Source organism: Bufo bufo, chromosome 10 (genome assembly GCF_905171765.1).
Source record: "Bufo bufo chromosome 10, aBufBuf1.1, whole genome shotgun sequence".
In the NCBI taxonomy this organism is placed as follows: Eukaryota; Metazoa; Chordata; class Amphibia; order Anura; family Bufonidae; genus Bufo; species Bufo bufo.
The window spans coordinates 1,096,545-1,113,006 of NC_053398.1; the positions used below are offsets into that span (position 1 = coordinate 1,096,545).

The 16,462-nt window shown below is 42.1% G+C and overlaps 1 protein-coding gene across 6 annotated transcripts in view; it reads right to left on the reverse strand.

Annotated features, from left to right (window-relative positions):
* Positions 1-6,716: 6,716 nt before the first annotated feature.
* Positions 6,717-16,462, reverse strand: part of SBF2 (SET binding factor 2) — a 293,682-nt gene continuing 283,936 nt past the window's right edge. For all 6 annotated transcript variants that reach the window (XM_040410355.1, XM_040410354.1, XM_040410353.1 and 3 more), the window contains 2 exons: positions 8,152-8,295; positions 6,717-8,116 (listed from right to left, as the gene is read on the reverse strand). In XM_040410355.1, the coding sequence (XP_040266289.1) occupies positions 8,197-8,295 (99 nt within the window). In that variant the 3' untranslated portion in view covers positions 6,717-8,116; positions 8,152-8,196. The remainder of the gene's footprint in view (positions 8,117-8,151; positions 8,296-16,462) is intronic.

A 16,462-nucleotide genomic window follows, 5' to 3' on the forward strand; every position in this document is an offset into this window, starting at 1 on the left:
ATGTTAAGGACTTGCGATTTACTCATGTTCACTTTGAAGTTTGAGATCTGGCCGAATTCTTGAAAAAGTTTTTCTATGATGGGGAGAGGCAGAAGGATTGGTCAATACCAGTAGCAGGTCATCTGCATACGCCACAGCCTTGTGCTCCCTTCCGTCACAGTGAAAACCCTGTATACGCTTATCTAGTTGGATTTTTGTAGTAATGTTTCCATTGTTAGCACGAAAAATAGAGGGGATAGAGGACATCCTTGGCGGGTACCATTGGAGATGGGAAACACAGGTGACAACGTATCATTGACCAACACTCTAGTGGTGGGGTCTGTGTACATAGTGAAGATGGCATCTGTGAATATGTGCGGGACTCCAAAGACGCTAGTGAGGCTTTAAGATAACTCCACTTCACTCGGTCGAATGCCTTTTCGGCGTCTGTGCTTAACAGTAATAAAGGTTTAGCTGCGGATTTTGCAAAGGCAGTAAAATGTATGACTCTATATACACTGCTCAAAAAAATAAAGGGAACACAAAAATAACACATCCTAGATCTGAATTAATTAAATATTCTTCTGAAATACTTTGTTCTTTACATAGTTGAATGTGCCGACAACAAAATCACACGACAATAAAAAAATGGAAATCAAATTTTTTAACCCATGGAGGTCTGGATTTGGAGTCACCCTCAAAAGTAAAGTGGAAAAACACACTACAGGCTGATCCAACTTTGATGTAATGTCCTTAAAACAAGTCAGAATGAGGCTCAGTAGTGTGTGTGGCCTCCACGTGCCTGTATGACCTCCCTACAACGCCTGTGCATGCTCCTGATGAGGTGGCGGACGGTCTCCTGAGGGATCTCCTCCCAGACCTGGACTAAAGCATCTGCCAACTCCTGGACAGTCTGTGGTTCAACGTGACGTTGGTGGATAGAGCGAGACATGATGTCCCAGATGTGCTCAATTGGATTCAGGTCTGGGGAACGGGCGGGCCAGTCCATAGCATCAATGCCTTCGTCTTGCAGAAACTGCTGACACACTCCAGCCACATGAGGTCTAGTATTGTCTTGCATTAGGAGGAACCCAGGGCCAACCGCACCAGCATATGGTCTCACAAGGCGTCTGAGGATCTCATCTCGGTACCTAATGGCAGTCGGGCTACCTCTGGCGAGCACATGGAGGGCTGTGCGGCCCTCCAAAGAAATGCCCCCCCACACCATTACTGACCCAATGCCAAATCGGTCATGCTGGAGGATGTTGCAGGCAGCAGAACGTTCTCCACGGCGTCTCCAGACTCTGTCACATGTGCTCAGTGTGAACCTGCTTTCATCTGTGAAGAGCACAGGGCGCCAGTGGCGAATTTGCCAATCTTGGTGTTCTCTGGCAAATGCCAAACGTCCTGCACGGTGTTGGGCTGTAAGCACAACCCCCACCTGTGGACGTCGGGCCCTCATATCACCCTGATGGAGTCTGTTTCTGACCGTTTGAGCAGACACATGCACATTTGTGGCCTGCTGGAGGTCATTTTGCAGGGCTCTGGCAGTGCTCCTCCTGTTCCTCCGTGCACAAAGGCGGAGGTAGCGGTCCTGCTGCTGGGTTGTTACCCTCCTACGGCCTCCTCCACGTCTCCCAATGTACTGGCCTGTCTCCTGGTAGCGCCTCCATGCTCTGGACACTACGCTGACAAACCTTCTTGCCACAGCTCGCATTGATGTGCCATCCTGGATAAGCTGCACTACCTGAGCCACTTGTGTGGGTTGTAGACTCCGTCTCATGCTACCACTAGATGAAAGCACCGCCAGCATTCAAAAGTGACCAAAACATCAGCCAGGAAGCATAGGAACTGAGAAGTGGTCTGGGGTCACCACCTGCAGAACCACTCCTTTATTGGGGGTGTCTTGCTAATTGCCTATAATTTCCACCTGTTGTCTATCCCATTTGCACAACAGCATGTGAAATTGATTGTCACTCAGTGTTGCTTCCTAAGTGGACAGTTTGATTTCACAGAAGTGTGATTGACTTGGAGTTACATTGTGTTGTTTAAGTGTTCCCTTTATTTTTTTGAGCAGTGTATATAGTCTTTCCCTTCTCTGCCGGGCACAAATCCCACTTGGTCTGGAGAGATAAAGAAAGGAAGAATGTTTAGTCTTTGGGCGAAGATCTTTACAAAGAACTTGAGGTCTACATTTAATAAGGAGATGGGCCTGTAGTCACCACAGTACATTGGGTCTTTGCCTTCTTTATGGATAATGGAGATCTGTGCCACAAGTGTTTGCCTATAGAATGGGATTCCAGATAAAGCCGAGTTATAGAGTTTACCGAGATATGGGAGTAGGGTTTCCAAGCAAGTGGAATTGTAGAAAGAGGACAGGCTGTCTTGGCTGGGACGTTTATTTTTTTTTGGCGAAGATTTTGTTGCATCCTTAATCTCCTGATCAGAGATAGGTGAGCAGAGCTTCTGAGACTGGGTAGGGGTTAGTTGAGGGATGATAGGAAATCAGATGTTAGGTTTGTGCGTCTCTGAGGATCGGAATCTGCCTGCGGTGGCTGTAAGTTATATAGTCTAGTGTAGAAGGTGCTAAATTCTTTAGCTATATCTTCTGTTTTATGAAGTAAATTACCAGCAGAGTCCTTGAGACCAGTAATAAGACTTAGTTTCTCTGTGACAGCATAAGTCTAGTCGGTTGATCCCCATGCGCATAGTGTTTATATTTTGTGAACAGGTAGGCTCTTGCCGAGCTAAGGTTAAGGGTGTTTTTAAGTTCATCTCAAAGGGTCGATTGTTCCGCGAGATGCGAAGCTAATAGAGATCTTGTGCAGACACTCTAGGCGCGAGATTTTCAGAAATCTTTTTATTTTTCTCTTTATGGGCATTCGCTGCGAGGGATATTAATTCCCCTCTGACACAAGCTTTATGGGCTTCCCAGAGTGTCTGCAGGGAAACCTCACGCGGTCATTAGTCTCAAAGAACTCTGCTAGGCTCTGCTTAAGTTTTTCAACATTATGGGGGGGGGGGGGGTTTCAGTAGTATATCGTTTAATCTCCAGCATCTAGGTGTGGGGGTATTGTGTATATGAGTTCTACTGGAGAACCTGGGATTTAATGGAGGAGGAGAGGCAATGTTGTATATGGGAGATAGGGACAAATATATAGTCAATTCTCTGATATAAGTTATGAGCTGTGGAGTAGTGTGTGTAATCTTTATCGGACGTGTGTAGGGCCCTCCAAACGTCAGCCAGTTGTAATGAGCAGAGAAGGCGTTTTAGTTTTGCCAAGGTTTGAAATCGTAAGGAGGATCTGGCGGTAGACGTATCAATTAAAGGGTTCATAGTCACATTGAAGTCTCCACCCAGAACCAGAGTGCCCTCTGAGAAGTGACCCAGAACCAGAGTGCCCTCTGAGAACTGACCCAGAAGCAGAGTGCCCTCTGAGAAGTGACCCAGAACCAGAGTGCCCTCTGAGAACTGACCCAGAAGCAGAGTGCCCTCTGAGAACTGACCCAGAAGCAGAGTGCCCTCTGAGAACTGACCCAGAAGCAGAGTGCCCTCTGAGAACTGACCCAGAAGCAGAGTGCCCTCTGAGAACGGACCCAGAAGCAGAGTGCCCTCTGAGAACGGACCCAGAAGCAGAGTGCCCTCTGAGAACGGACCCAGAACCAGAGTGCCCTCTGAGAACGGACCCAGAACCAGAGTGCCCTCTGAGAACGGACCCAGAACCAGAGTGCCCTCTGAGAACGGACCCAGAACCAGAGTGCCCTTTGAGAACTGGGAAAGCTTTTTAAGGACCTTGTGGAGCCAGGGGATCTGTTCTTGGTTAGGAGCGTATAGGTTACCTAACGTAAACATGAAGTTGCCCATTTTGCCTTTCATGAAGAGGTAGCGGCCCTCGGAGTCCACACATTTCTCCATTACAGAAAAGGAGACATTTTTGGTAATGCCGATACTGACGCCCTTCGATGCACCGCTGTCTGAACCCGAGTGGTACCAGTTGGAAAAATACTGTCTATTCATGGTAGGGATGTTTGTTTTCTTAAAATGTGTTTCTTGCAATAAGCATATGTCAACCTCATATTTTTTCTTAAAGGAAGTAGATCACCTGATGGGGAGTGGAGGCCTCTCACATTACAAGAGACAATATTAAGGCGAGTCGTTCTTATATCTGTATGGAGTTAGAGCATGACAGCCATAGTGGAGAAGGGGAGGGAAGTCGGAGGGAAGAGGGCTGAGAACACAAGTATTACAAATTATAACATGTAATAGAACATAGGATAATCCAGTTTACCCCGTGTAAATCGGCTGGCGGTGAAGTATAACGGCAGAAGCCATTAGATAGCCCCTTAGACGGGTAGGTGTCACATACAGTATGTGGCATCATTGTTTGGGAGACCCAACTAATATATAGTCATGGTATAAATGTATAAAGGAGGAAAAGGAAGGGCGTATGTAAGAGGATAGTGAAGCATGAAATAAAGCCCTACAAGAGAGAAGGGAAATCTTAGAGATAGTTAAAGGGTTAGAGAAAACATGAAGATAGAGAACAGCGCCCACCGAATATAATGCTAGAAAACAATAAGTAAAGACGACTCTTAATTGGAGGAGCCCAGCTGAATCAGAGGACTTTCATCAGGTAACTTGATAATAGGGCGAAGATGGAAGAAAAAGGTGGGAAGAGGTTAGAAGGATAGTGGAGAATAAAAAGTACTAGAAGAGAGTAGCGGAAAAGTGGAAAAGATCGGAGAGTATGAGGAGGAGAACTGTAATCACTCAGTGTCAGAGGACTGTGACATATCATCACATGGAACATATTCTAAGAAAGAACCTCAGAAGGTTAGAGAAGGTTTGGATCCTCCCAAGGTTGGCTGGACAGCACACTTAGTCTCTCTGTAACCAAGTGGTTGGTTCAGGTATTGTCGGAGATGATATTCTTGGGAGTCAGTCGTCCTGCCTTCTTCTTTTGTTTTGCATTGCGGTTGGAAGGGACTTCTTCCCAGGGAGTTGGTGGGTGGATGTGCGGTAGATTAGCCAAATCTTTCACTACTGCCCAATCCGGAATTTGGAGGTCAGGTAGATCTAGTGTCGGGTAGACTTCAGGGAGATCTGTTACCGAACGGATCAGAAATAGTTTACCTCCAGCTGAGAACATGAGTCCAAATGGGAACCTCCAGCTATATTGAATGTCCTTGGCTCTGAGAGTTTCTGTTAGTGGTTTAAGGGTTCTTATCTTCTGAAGTGTTTGGGGTGAGAGATCTTGGAAGATATGTAATTGAGCATCTTCATATTCTATGTGGGTTGAAGACCTAGTATTTCCTACTTTTCTTTGTAGTTGAGGAGTCGGCATATTACGTCTCGTGGTGGTTCATTGTCTCTGGGTGTTCTCCTCAAGGCCCTATGGACACGTTCAATAATGACATTGAGTGTAAGGACGTGGGTAAAACAGATTCAGGTAGACCTTTTATTCTTAGGTTGTTTGTGCGGCCTCATTTTTCTTGGTCTTCGATTGCGTCAAAGGCGGCATTGAGATATTTCTGACATGAGGACATGCTTTCTGTAACTGCTGAGCTATATTCGCAGATGGCTGCCTGAGTATTTTCCAATTGCTCCACACGGGACCCTATTTGTTTCACATCTTGTTTTACGTCATGTAGATCCTTGGAATGGGGGCTTAAAGCTTTAGCAAGAGCTTTATCTAAGGATTTTTGCAAAAAGGAGTGGGAGATTGGGACTGAGTAGAGGTGTCAGCATCACTGTCCGTCTCTTCTCCAGTGTCCACTTGTGCCATGGTGAGAGATTCTTTGGATGGCAAATTCATCTTGGAGATGACGGGGGTGGAGTTCTTATTTTTAGCGATTTCTCCTCGAGCAGAATTGGATTTTTGGATGATGCTGGGCTCTTCGGGTTTTGAACGTCCTATTTTGACCATGGCGGTAATATTAGTCAATGAAGTAGTTGGGTCTCTTATGCGCCGTATGTTGATTACATCAGAGACCGTAGTTTGGAGCGTGTTTGAAATTAAAGTTAGTGGTTGAAGGGGTGCAACCACCTAAAAAAATAGGACTAGGTCCTCACACTGTAAAAAATGGTATGTCAGACAGGGGGATAGCAAATACACTCAGCAGCAGTCCTGAAAAATTGGGGGATTATTCCCCAGGGAAGTAGCAGAGCAGAAGAGAGGTGCTTGGTAGCACTAGAGTGCAGGGGCCTGAGGCGCCTGACTTCTTATGATGGCGTGGGGTTTGGGCCTGTGAGCCTATCTTAGGCTGTAATGTATGGCACTTCTTCAGGTCCTGGGATGTCACGTTAGGTCTATTACTAGTTCACAGCGTTAAGGTCCAGGTGAGTGTGTTGGACCGTTGGTTGAAATATGGGCTCACTTTAGGCCTTGTTCTGAGCGCTGGTGGGCTGCACGCAAGTCCGGGGATTCAGGGAGCCGGACGGGCCTCAGCACTCCACAACACGTGGTTGCTGCTAGGGGCTTTGAGGAGCGCGCAGGACTCCTGTGACTTCAAAGGGACTCCCGGTAGTCAGATGGCGGACAGGTGGCACGAGTTCCGCGGGTCCGTAGGCCAGGAGAGGTAACAATAAATGCTCCGGGGTGGAGTGCACTGTGGGTCGGTATCTGCTAAGTTTGGGTCAGATCAGAGCGGAATAGCAGGTTTTATCAGAGAGCTCCCCCCATCTGACTTTCTGATGAATTTTGACTCAATAAAAGACTGACACCCCACAGCGTGTGTACGGCATATAAGATTTATTTACAGTCCTCAACCAGGCAGTTATTACAAGATGTCCGACGCACACGGCATAACAAACACACAAAAAGTGTTAAAACAAGTTAAAAAATAAAGTTTTACATTTGTTTCTTTCTAGACGTGGAGTCGGATGGAGCGGGAGACCTTTATCTTACAAAGTACATAAAAAAAAGAAAAAAATCATATACAAAGTAACAAGTGTGCAAAGTGTCAGTCTCACGTGTGACCATTAAAAACAGTGATACAAAAAGTTTGCATGTGTGGGGGAGAACCGACTACAGACACATTTCTCCTACTGAGCAGGGGGCTTTCAAGTTTCTTGATATCGATAATTTTGGCACTGTGCGGTGAAGACAAGACCAATTCATGGGGGCGGAAACTAATGCAAAAACACTTCCCCTAAAATGCAAAAACCATCCCAGAATCCCCCAGGCCTCCTTCTGCCCCTCAGCACACAGGGATGAAGAGACTCTCTGAGGGGTGACCGCCACTCATGGGGTTCTTTTTTTTGTATTTTAGAGGGAGTGGGTAAGTGGCTCGGTTCGTGGTAACCCCACAACGGCGAGGTGAGACATTTATGGCTGTTTCTTCAGGAAGAAGGTAAATTTACACTAAACCAGAGACGTAAGAAGATACAAAAATGATTTATATACAGTACAAACCTTGGAATAGAAGAAACATATTAACAGTTTGAACCCAGGGACTCCAGTCAAGAGTGGTCAGAGAGGATTTTGGGGGGAAGGGGGGGGGGTGACCCCTAAACACAGGAAGACAAAAAAGGTGGTGGAAACCTTGTTTCATCTCCGGAGGAATGCAGGTAGGGTGTCCAGTGACAGCATCTCACAATACTATGTACATGGCGGGTCCGAACGCTCCTTCATGTAGCTTTAAGTGCATGTGCTTTGCATACGGTGTATAGTGCATTTCTATCTATGTACAATAGGGAGGGCTAGCCCCGCCCACTGCAGGTGATAACCTGGGCTCCGCCCTCATCGTAGTGGTGGGTGCGTCACAGGGCGCTACTGCGACAACCATCTAATAGGAGAATAAAAAGCACCGCACTGTAGAAATCACACAAGAGGCTAAATACTGCAAATGTCATCAAGAGAGGGAAAAGACAAAAACTGTACAGGGATCTGTAAACTGCTCGGCCTGAATAGCTCAGACTTACCGCTTGCTCCGCCCCTTAACACCGCTATAAGTCCCGCCTCCCCTGTAGTAAACATACTTGGGAATGTTTCGGTTTAGCTGCATAAAAATTAATTGGTCGTCAAAAAAAAAAAAAGCTTAAGATTCCTAAAACTTCGTCTTCTCCTTTAGCGTCGCCAAGTGCCATAACATGTGGCGCTATCACGGCGCTGCAGACGTCAACTGACTAGAAGGAAGGGGCCCCAAACATTCCCCAAACCGTCCTTCCTATGACGATGTGTGAGACGGGCCCCGGCTGCTCCCGACGTGGGCCCTCTAGGCGTCAGATATGCAACTCTGGATCTTGTCCATCCACTGCTGAGCGCTGTGCGCGTCCTGAGCGCAGAAGTTGTACACCCGCTTGCTGGTTTTTACCTGGAAGGAGAAGGATGCAATCAGAGGCTAGCCATCTACAAACATGCTTCATACGATCACATTTTATAAACAGTTATAGCTGCAGCCTGAGAAATCCGAAAGACGTCTCCGTCCATGATGGGGCAGGTTTACGTAAAGACTTGTGCGCTCCGTCCCCCTGACCCTTTTAGTTTTGCACATGACCCCTCTTTCCCTGGGAACAAGTTCCCTTTAAATCACACACTGCGTCATACTTGGCATCTGTCAATCAAATCCCAGCTCTGGGAATTCTACATGACTGACGGTACAGAAGGTGACACCGGACGTCCACGCTGGTCACATGACCCCTCCATGTACGTGTCATGTTGTCTCTATGATCACAGTTCTATTTCTGCGCTCCCCGCAGCGGACGGTGATGTCATCAGCTGGAATTTGTGGGCCCCACCCAGGTCCCCGATGGCATCTGGAGTCTGCATTCAGGAGGAATGTTTCCTTCCTTTATCTGCTTCCAATTACACGGAAACGCTGCCTTTTGCTTTACGTCGTTTCCACACTAGGTGATTGTCCATTGCGAATGCGTTTGTCAAAGGGTGTCGAAAAAATACATTCGGAATCATCTGGAACAGAATATACCAGTTTTCACAGCACTGCGCAAAGTAATGCACTGCCTTGTGCCGGAGAGAGCGATCTACCGCACCGCAGAACGTCACAGGTACGAGGGACGTGAACACCAAAACTGATAACCGAAAAAAATCATGTAAAACGCGTACCGATGCCGCGCGTGTACAGAGATGCCGCGCGTGAACAGAGATGCCGCGCGTATACAGAGATGCCGCACATGTACAGAGATGCCGCGCGTGTACAGAGATGCCGCGCGTGTACAGAGATGCCGCGCGTGTACAGAGATGCCGCACGTGTACAGAGATGCCGCACGTGTACAGAGATGCCGCACGTGTACAGAGATGCCGCACGTGTACAGAGATGCCGCACGTGTACAGAGATGCCGCACGTGTACAGAGATGCCGCACGTGTACAGAGATGCCGCACGTGTACAGAGATGCCGCACGTGTACAGAGATGCCGCGCGTGTACAGAGATGCCGCGCGTGTACAGAGATGCCGCACGTGTACAGAGATGCCGCACGTGTACAGAGATGCTGCGCGTGTACAGAGATGCCGCGCGTATACAGAGATGCCGCACGTGTACAGAGATGCCGCACGTGTACAGAGATGCCGCACGTGTACAGAGATGCCGCACATGTACAGAGATGCCGCGCGTGTACAGAGATGCCGCGTGTATATATTTATTAATGATCTTGTAGAAGGCTTGCATAGTAAAATATCAATTTTCGCAGATGACACTAAACTGTGTGAAATAATTTACACTACAGAGGACAGTATACTGTATATATACTACAGAGGACAGTATACTGTATATACACTACAGAGGACAGTATACTGTATATATACTACAGAGGACAGGATACTGTATATACACTACAGAGGACAGTATACAGTATATATATACTACATAGGACAGTATACTGTATATATACTACAGAGGACAGTATACTGTATATACACTACAGAGGACAGTATACTGTATATATACTACAGAGGACAGGATACTGTATATACACTACAGAGGACTGTATACTGTATATACACTACAGAGGACTGTATACTGTATATACACTACAGAGGACAGTATACTGTATATATACTACAGAGGACTGTGTACTGTATATATACACTACAGAGGACAGTACACTGTATATACACTACAGAGGACAGTATACTGTATATACACTACAGAGGGCAGTATACTGTATATACACTACAGAGGACAGTATACTGTATATATACTACAGAGGACAGTATACTGTATATATACTACAGAGGACAGTATACTGTATATATACTACAGAGGACTGTATATTGTATATATACTACAGAGGACAGTATATTGTATATATACTACAGAGGACAGTATACTGTATATATACTACAGAGGACTGTATACTGTATATATACTACAGAGGACAGTATACTGTATATATACTACAGAGGACAGTATACTGTGTATATATACTACAGAGGACAGTATACTGTGTATATATACTACAGAGGACAGTATACTGTATATATATACTACAGAGGACAATATACTGTATATACACTACAGAGGACGGTATACTGTATATATACTACAGAGGACGGTATACTGTATATATATACTACAGAGGACAGTATACTGTATATATATACTACAGAGGACAGTATACTGTATATATATACTACAGAGGACAATATACTGTATATACACTACAGAGGACAGTGTACTGTATATACACTACAGAGGACAGTATACTGTATATATATACTACAGAGGACAATATACTGTATATACACTACAGAGGACGGTATACTGTATATATACTACAGAGGACAGTATACTGTATATATATACTACAGAGGACAATATACTGTATATACACTACAGAGGACTGTATACTGTATATACATACTACAGAGGACAGTATACTGTATATATACTACAGAGGACAATATACTGTATATACACTACAGAGGACAGTATACTGTATATACACTACAGAGGACAGTATACTGTATATATACTACAGAGGACAGTATACTGTATATATACTACAGAGGACAGTATACTATATATATACTACAGAGGACAGTATACTGTATATATACTACAGAGGACTGTATACTGTATATATACTACAGAGGACAGTATACTGTATATATACTACAGAGGACAGTATACTGTATATATACTACAGAGGACAGTATACTGTATATATACTACAGAGGACAGTATACTGTGTATATATACTACAGAGGACAGTATACTGTGTATATATACTACAGAGGACAGTATACTGTGTATATATACTACAGAGGACAGTATACTGTATATATATACTACAGAGGACAATATACTGTATATACACTACAGAGGACGGTATACTGTATATATACTACAGAGGACGGTATACTGTATATATACTACAGAGGACGGTATACTGTATATATATACTACAGAGGACGGTATACTGTATATATATACTACAGAGGACAATATACTGTATATACACTACAGAGGACAGTATACTGTATATACACTACAGAGGACAGTATACTGTATATATATACTACAGAGGACAATATACTGTATATACACTACAGAGGACGGTATACTGTATATATACTACAGAGGACAGTATACTGTATATATACACTACAGAGGACAGTATACTGTATATATATACTACAGAGGACAGTATACTGTATATACACTACAGAGGACAGTATACTGTATATACACTACAGAGGACAGTATACTGTATATACACTACAGAGGACAGTATACTGTATATATATACTACAGAGGACAGTATACTGTATATATACTACAGAGGACGGTATACTGTATATATACTACAGAGGACAGTATACTGTATATATACTACAGAGGACGGTATACTGTATATATACTACAGAGGACGGTATACTGTATATATACTACAGAGGACAGTATACTGTGTATATACTACAGAGGACAGTACTGTATATATACTACAGAGGACAGAATACTGTATATATATACTACAGAGGACAGTATACTGTATATATACTACAGAGGACAGTATACTGTATATATACTACAGAGGACAGTATACTGTATATATACTACAGAGGACGGTATACTGTATATATACTACAGAGGACGGTATACTGTGTATATACTACAGAGGACAGTACTGTATATATACTACAGAGGACAGAATACTGTATATATATACTACAGAGGACAGTATACTGTATATATACCACAGAGGACAGTATACGGTATATATATATACTACAGAGGACAGTATACTGTATATATACTACAGAGGACAGTATACTGTATATATATACTACAGAGGACAGTATACTGTATATATACTACAGAGGACAGTATACTGTATATATACCACAGAGGACAGTATACTGTATATATACTACAGAGGACAGTATACTGTATATATACTACATAGGACAGTATACTGTATATACACTACAGAGGACAGTATACGGTATATATACTACAGAGGACGGTATACTGTATATATACTACAGAGGACGGTATACTGTATATATACTACAGAGGACAGTATACTGTATATATATACTACAGAGGACAGTATACTGTATATACTAGAGGACAGTATACTGTATATATATTACAGAGGACAGTATACTGTATATATACTACAGAGGACAGTATACTGTATACACTACAGAGGACAGTATACTGTATATATACTACAGAGGACAGTATACTGTATATATATACTACAGAGGACAGTATACTGTATATACTAGAGGACAGTATACTGTATATATATTACAGAGGACAGTATACTGTATACACTACAGAGGACAGTATACTGTATATATACTACAGAGGACAGTATACTGTATATATACTACAGAGGACGGTATACTGTATATATACTACAGAGGATAGTATACTGTATATATACTACAGAGGACGGTATACTGTATATATACTACAGAGGACAGTATACTGTATATATACACTACAGAGGACAGTATACTGTATATATACTACAGAGGACGGTATACTGTATATATACTACAGAGGATGGTATACTGTATATATACACTACAGAGGAGAGTATACTGTATATATACTACAGAGGACAGTATACTGTATATATACTACAGAGGACAGTATACTGTATACACTACAGAGGACAGTATACTGTATATATATACTACAGAGGACAGTATACTGTGTATATATACTACAGAGGACGGTATACTGTATATATACTACAGAGGACAGTATACTGTATATATACTACAGAGGAGAGTATACTGTATATATACTACAGAGGACGGTATACTGTATATATACTACAGAGGATAGTATACTGTATATACACTACAGAGGACAGTATACTGTATATACACTACAGAGGACAGTATACTGTATATATACTACAGAGGACAGTATACTGTATATATACTACAGAGGACAGTATACTGTATACACTACAGAGGACAGTATACTGTATATATACTACAGAGGACAGTATACTGTATATATACTACAGAGGAAAGTATACTGTATATATACTACAGAGGACGGTATACTGTATATATACTACAGAGGATAGTATACTGTATATATACTACAGAGGACGGTATACTGTATATATACTACAGAGGACAGTATACTGTATATATACACTACAGAGGACAGTATACTGTATATATACTACAGAGGACGGTATACTGTATATATACTACAGAGGATGGTATACTGTATATATACACTACAGAGGAGAGTATACTGTATATATACTACAGAGGACGGTATACTGTATATATACTACAGAGGACAGTATACACTACAGAGGACAGTATACTGTATATATATATATATATATATATACTACAGAGGACAGTATACTGTATATATACACTACAGAGGAGAGTATACTGTATATATACTACAGAGGACGGTATACTGTATATATACTACAGAGGACAGTATACACTACAGAGGACAGTATACTGTATATATATATATATATATATATATACTAGAGGACAGTATACTGTATATATACACACTACAGAGGACAGTATACTGTATATATATATACACTACAGGACAGTATACATATATACTACAGAGGACAGTATACTGTATATATACTACAGAGGACAGTATACTGTATATATACTACAGAGGACAGTATACTGTATATATACTACAGAGGACAGTATACTGTATATATACTACAGAGGACAGTATATATACACTACAGAGGACAGTATACTGTATATATATATACACTACAGGACAGTATACATATATACTACAGAGGACAGTATACTGTATATATACTACAGAGGACAGTATACTGTATATATACTACAGAGGACAGAATACTGTATATATACTACTACAGAGGAGAGTATACTGTATATATATACTACAGAGGACAGTATACTGTATATATACTACAGAGGATAGTATACTGTATATATATACTACAGAGGACAGTATACTGTATATATATACTACAGAGGACAGTATACTGTATATATATACTACAGAGGACTGTATACTGTATATATACTACAGAGGACAGTATACGGTATATATACACTACAGAGGACAGTATACTGTATATATATTACAGAGGACAGTATACTGTATATATACTACAGAGGACAGTATACTGTATATATATACTACAGAGGACAGTAGACTGTATATATATACTACAGAGGACAGTATACTGTATATACACTACAGAGGACAGTATACTGTATATATACTACAGAGGACAGTATACTGTATATATACTACAGAGGACAGTATACTGTATATATACTACAGAGGACAGTATACTGTATATACACTACAGAGGACAGTATACTGTATATACACTACAGAGGACAGTATACGGTATATATACTACAGAGGACAGTATACGGTATATATATACTACAGAGGACAGTATACTGTATATATACTACAGAGGACAGTATACTGTATATATACTACAGAGGACAGTAGACTGTATATATACACTACAGAGGACAGTATACTGTATATACACTACAGAGGACAGTATACTGTATATATATATACTACAGAGGACAGTATACTGTATATATACTACAGAGGACAGTATACTGTATATATACTACAGAGGACAGTATACTGTATATATACTACAGAGGACAGTATACTGTATATATACTACAGAGGACAGTATACTGTATATATACTACAGAGGACGGTATACTGTATATACACTACAGAGGACGGTATACTGTATATACACTACAGAGGACAGTATACTGTATATACACTACAGAGGACAGTATACTGTATATACACTACAGAGGACAGTATACTGTATATATACTACAGAGGACAGTATACTGTATATACACTACAGAGGACAGTATACTGTATATATACTACAGAGGACAGTATACTGTATATACACTACAGAGGACAGTATACTGTATATATACTACAGAGGACAGTAGACTGTGTATACTGTATATATACTACAGAGGACAGTATACTGTATATATACTACAGAGGACAGTATACTGTATATATACACACACTACAGAGGACAGTATACTGTATATATACACTACAGAGGACAGTATACTGTATATATACTACAGAGGACAGTATACTATATATACAATACAGAGGACAGTATACTGTATATATACTACAGAGGACAGTATACTGTATATATACTACAGAGGACAGTATACGGTATATATATACACTACAGAGGACAGTATACTGTATATATACACTACAGAGGACAGTAGACTGTATATACACTACAGAGGACAGTATACTGTATATATACTACAGAGGACAGTAGACTGTATATACACTACAGAGGACAGTATACTGTATATATACTACAGAGGACAGTATACTGTATACACACTACAGAGGACAGCATACTGTATATATACACACTACAGAGGACAGCATACTGTATATATACACTACAGAGGACAGCATACTGTATATATACTACAGAGGACAGCATACTGTATATATACTACAGAGGACAGTATACGGTATATATATACTACAGAGGACCGTATACTAATATATATATATATATACTACAGAGGACATTATGCCTGTATGACCTCCCTACAACGCCTGTGCATGCTCCTGATGAGGTGGCGGACGGTCTCCTGAGGGATCTCCTCCCAGACCTGGACTAAAGCATCTGCCAACTCCTGGACAGTCTGTGGTGCAACGTGACGTTGGTGGATAGAGTGAGACATGATGTCCCAGATGTGCTCAATTGGATTCAGGTCTGGGGAACGGGCGGGCCAGTCCATAGCATCAATGCCTTCGTCTTGCAGGAACTGCTGACACACTCCAGCCACATGAGGTCTAGCATTGTCTTGCATTAGGAGGAACCCAGGGCCAACCGCACCAGCATATGGTCTCACAAGGGGTCTGAGGATCTCATCTCGTTACCTAATGGCAGTCAGGCTACCTCTGGCGAGCACATGGAGGGCTGTGCGGCCCTCCAAAGAAATGCCACCCCACACCATTACTGACCCAATGCC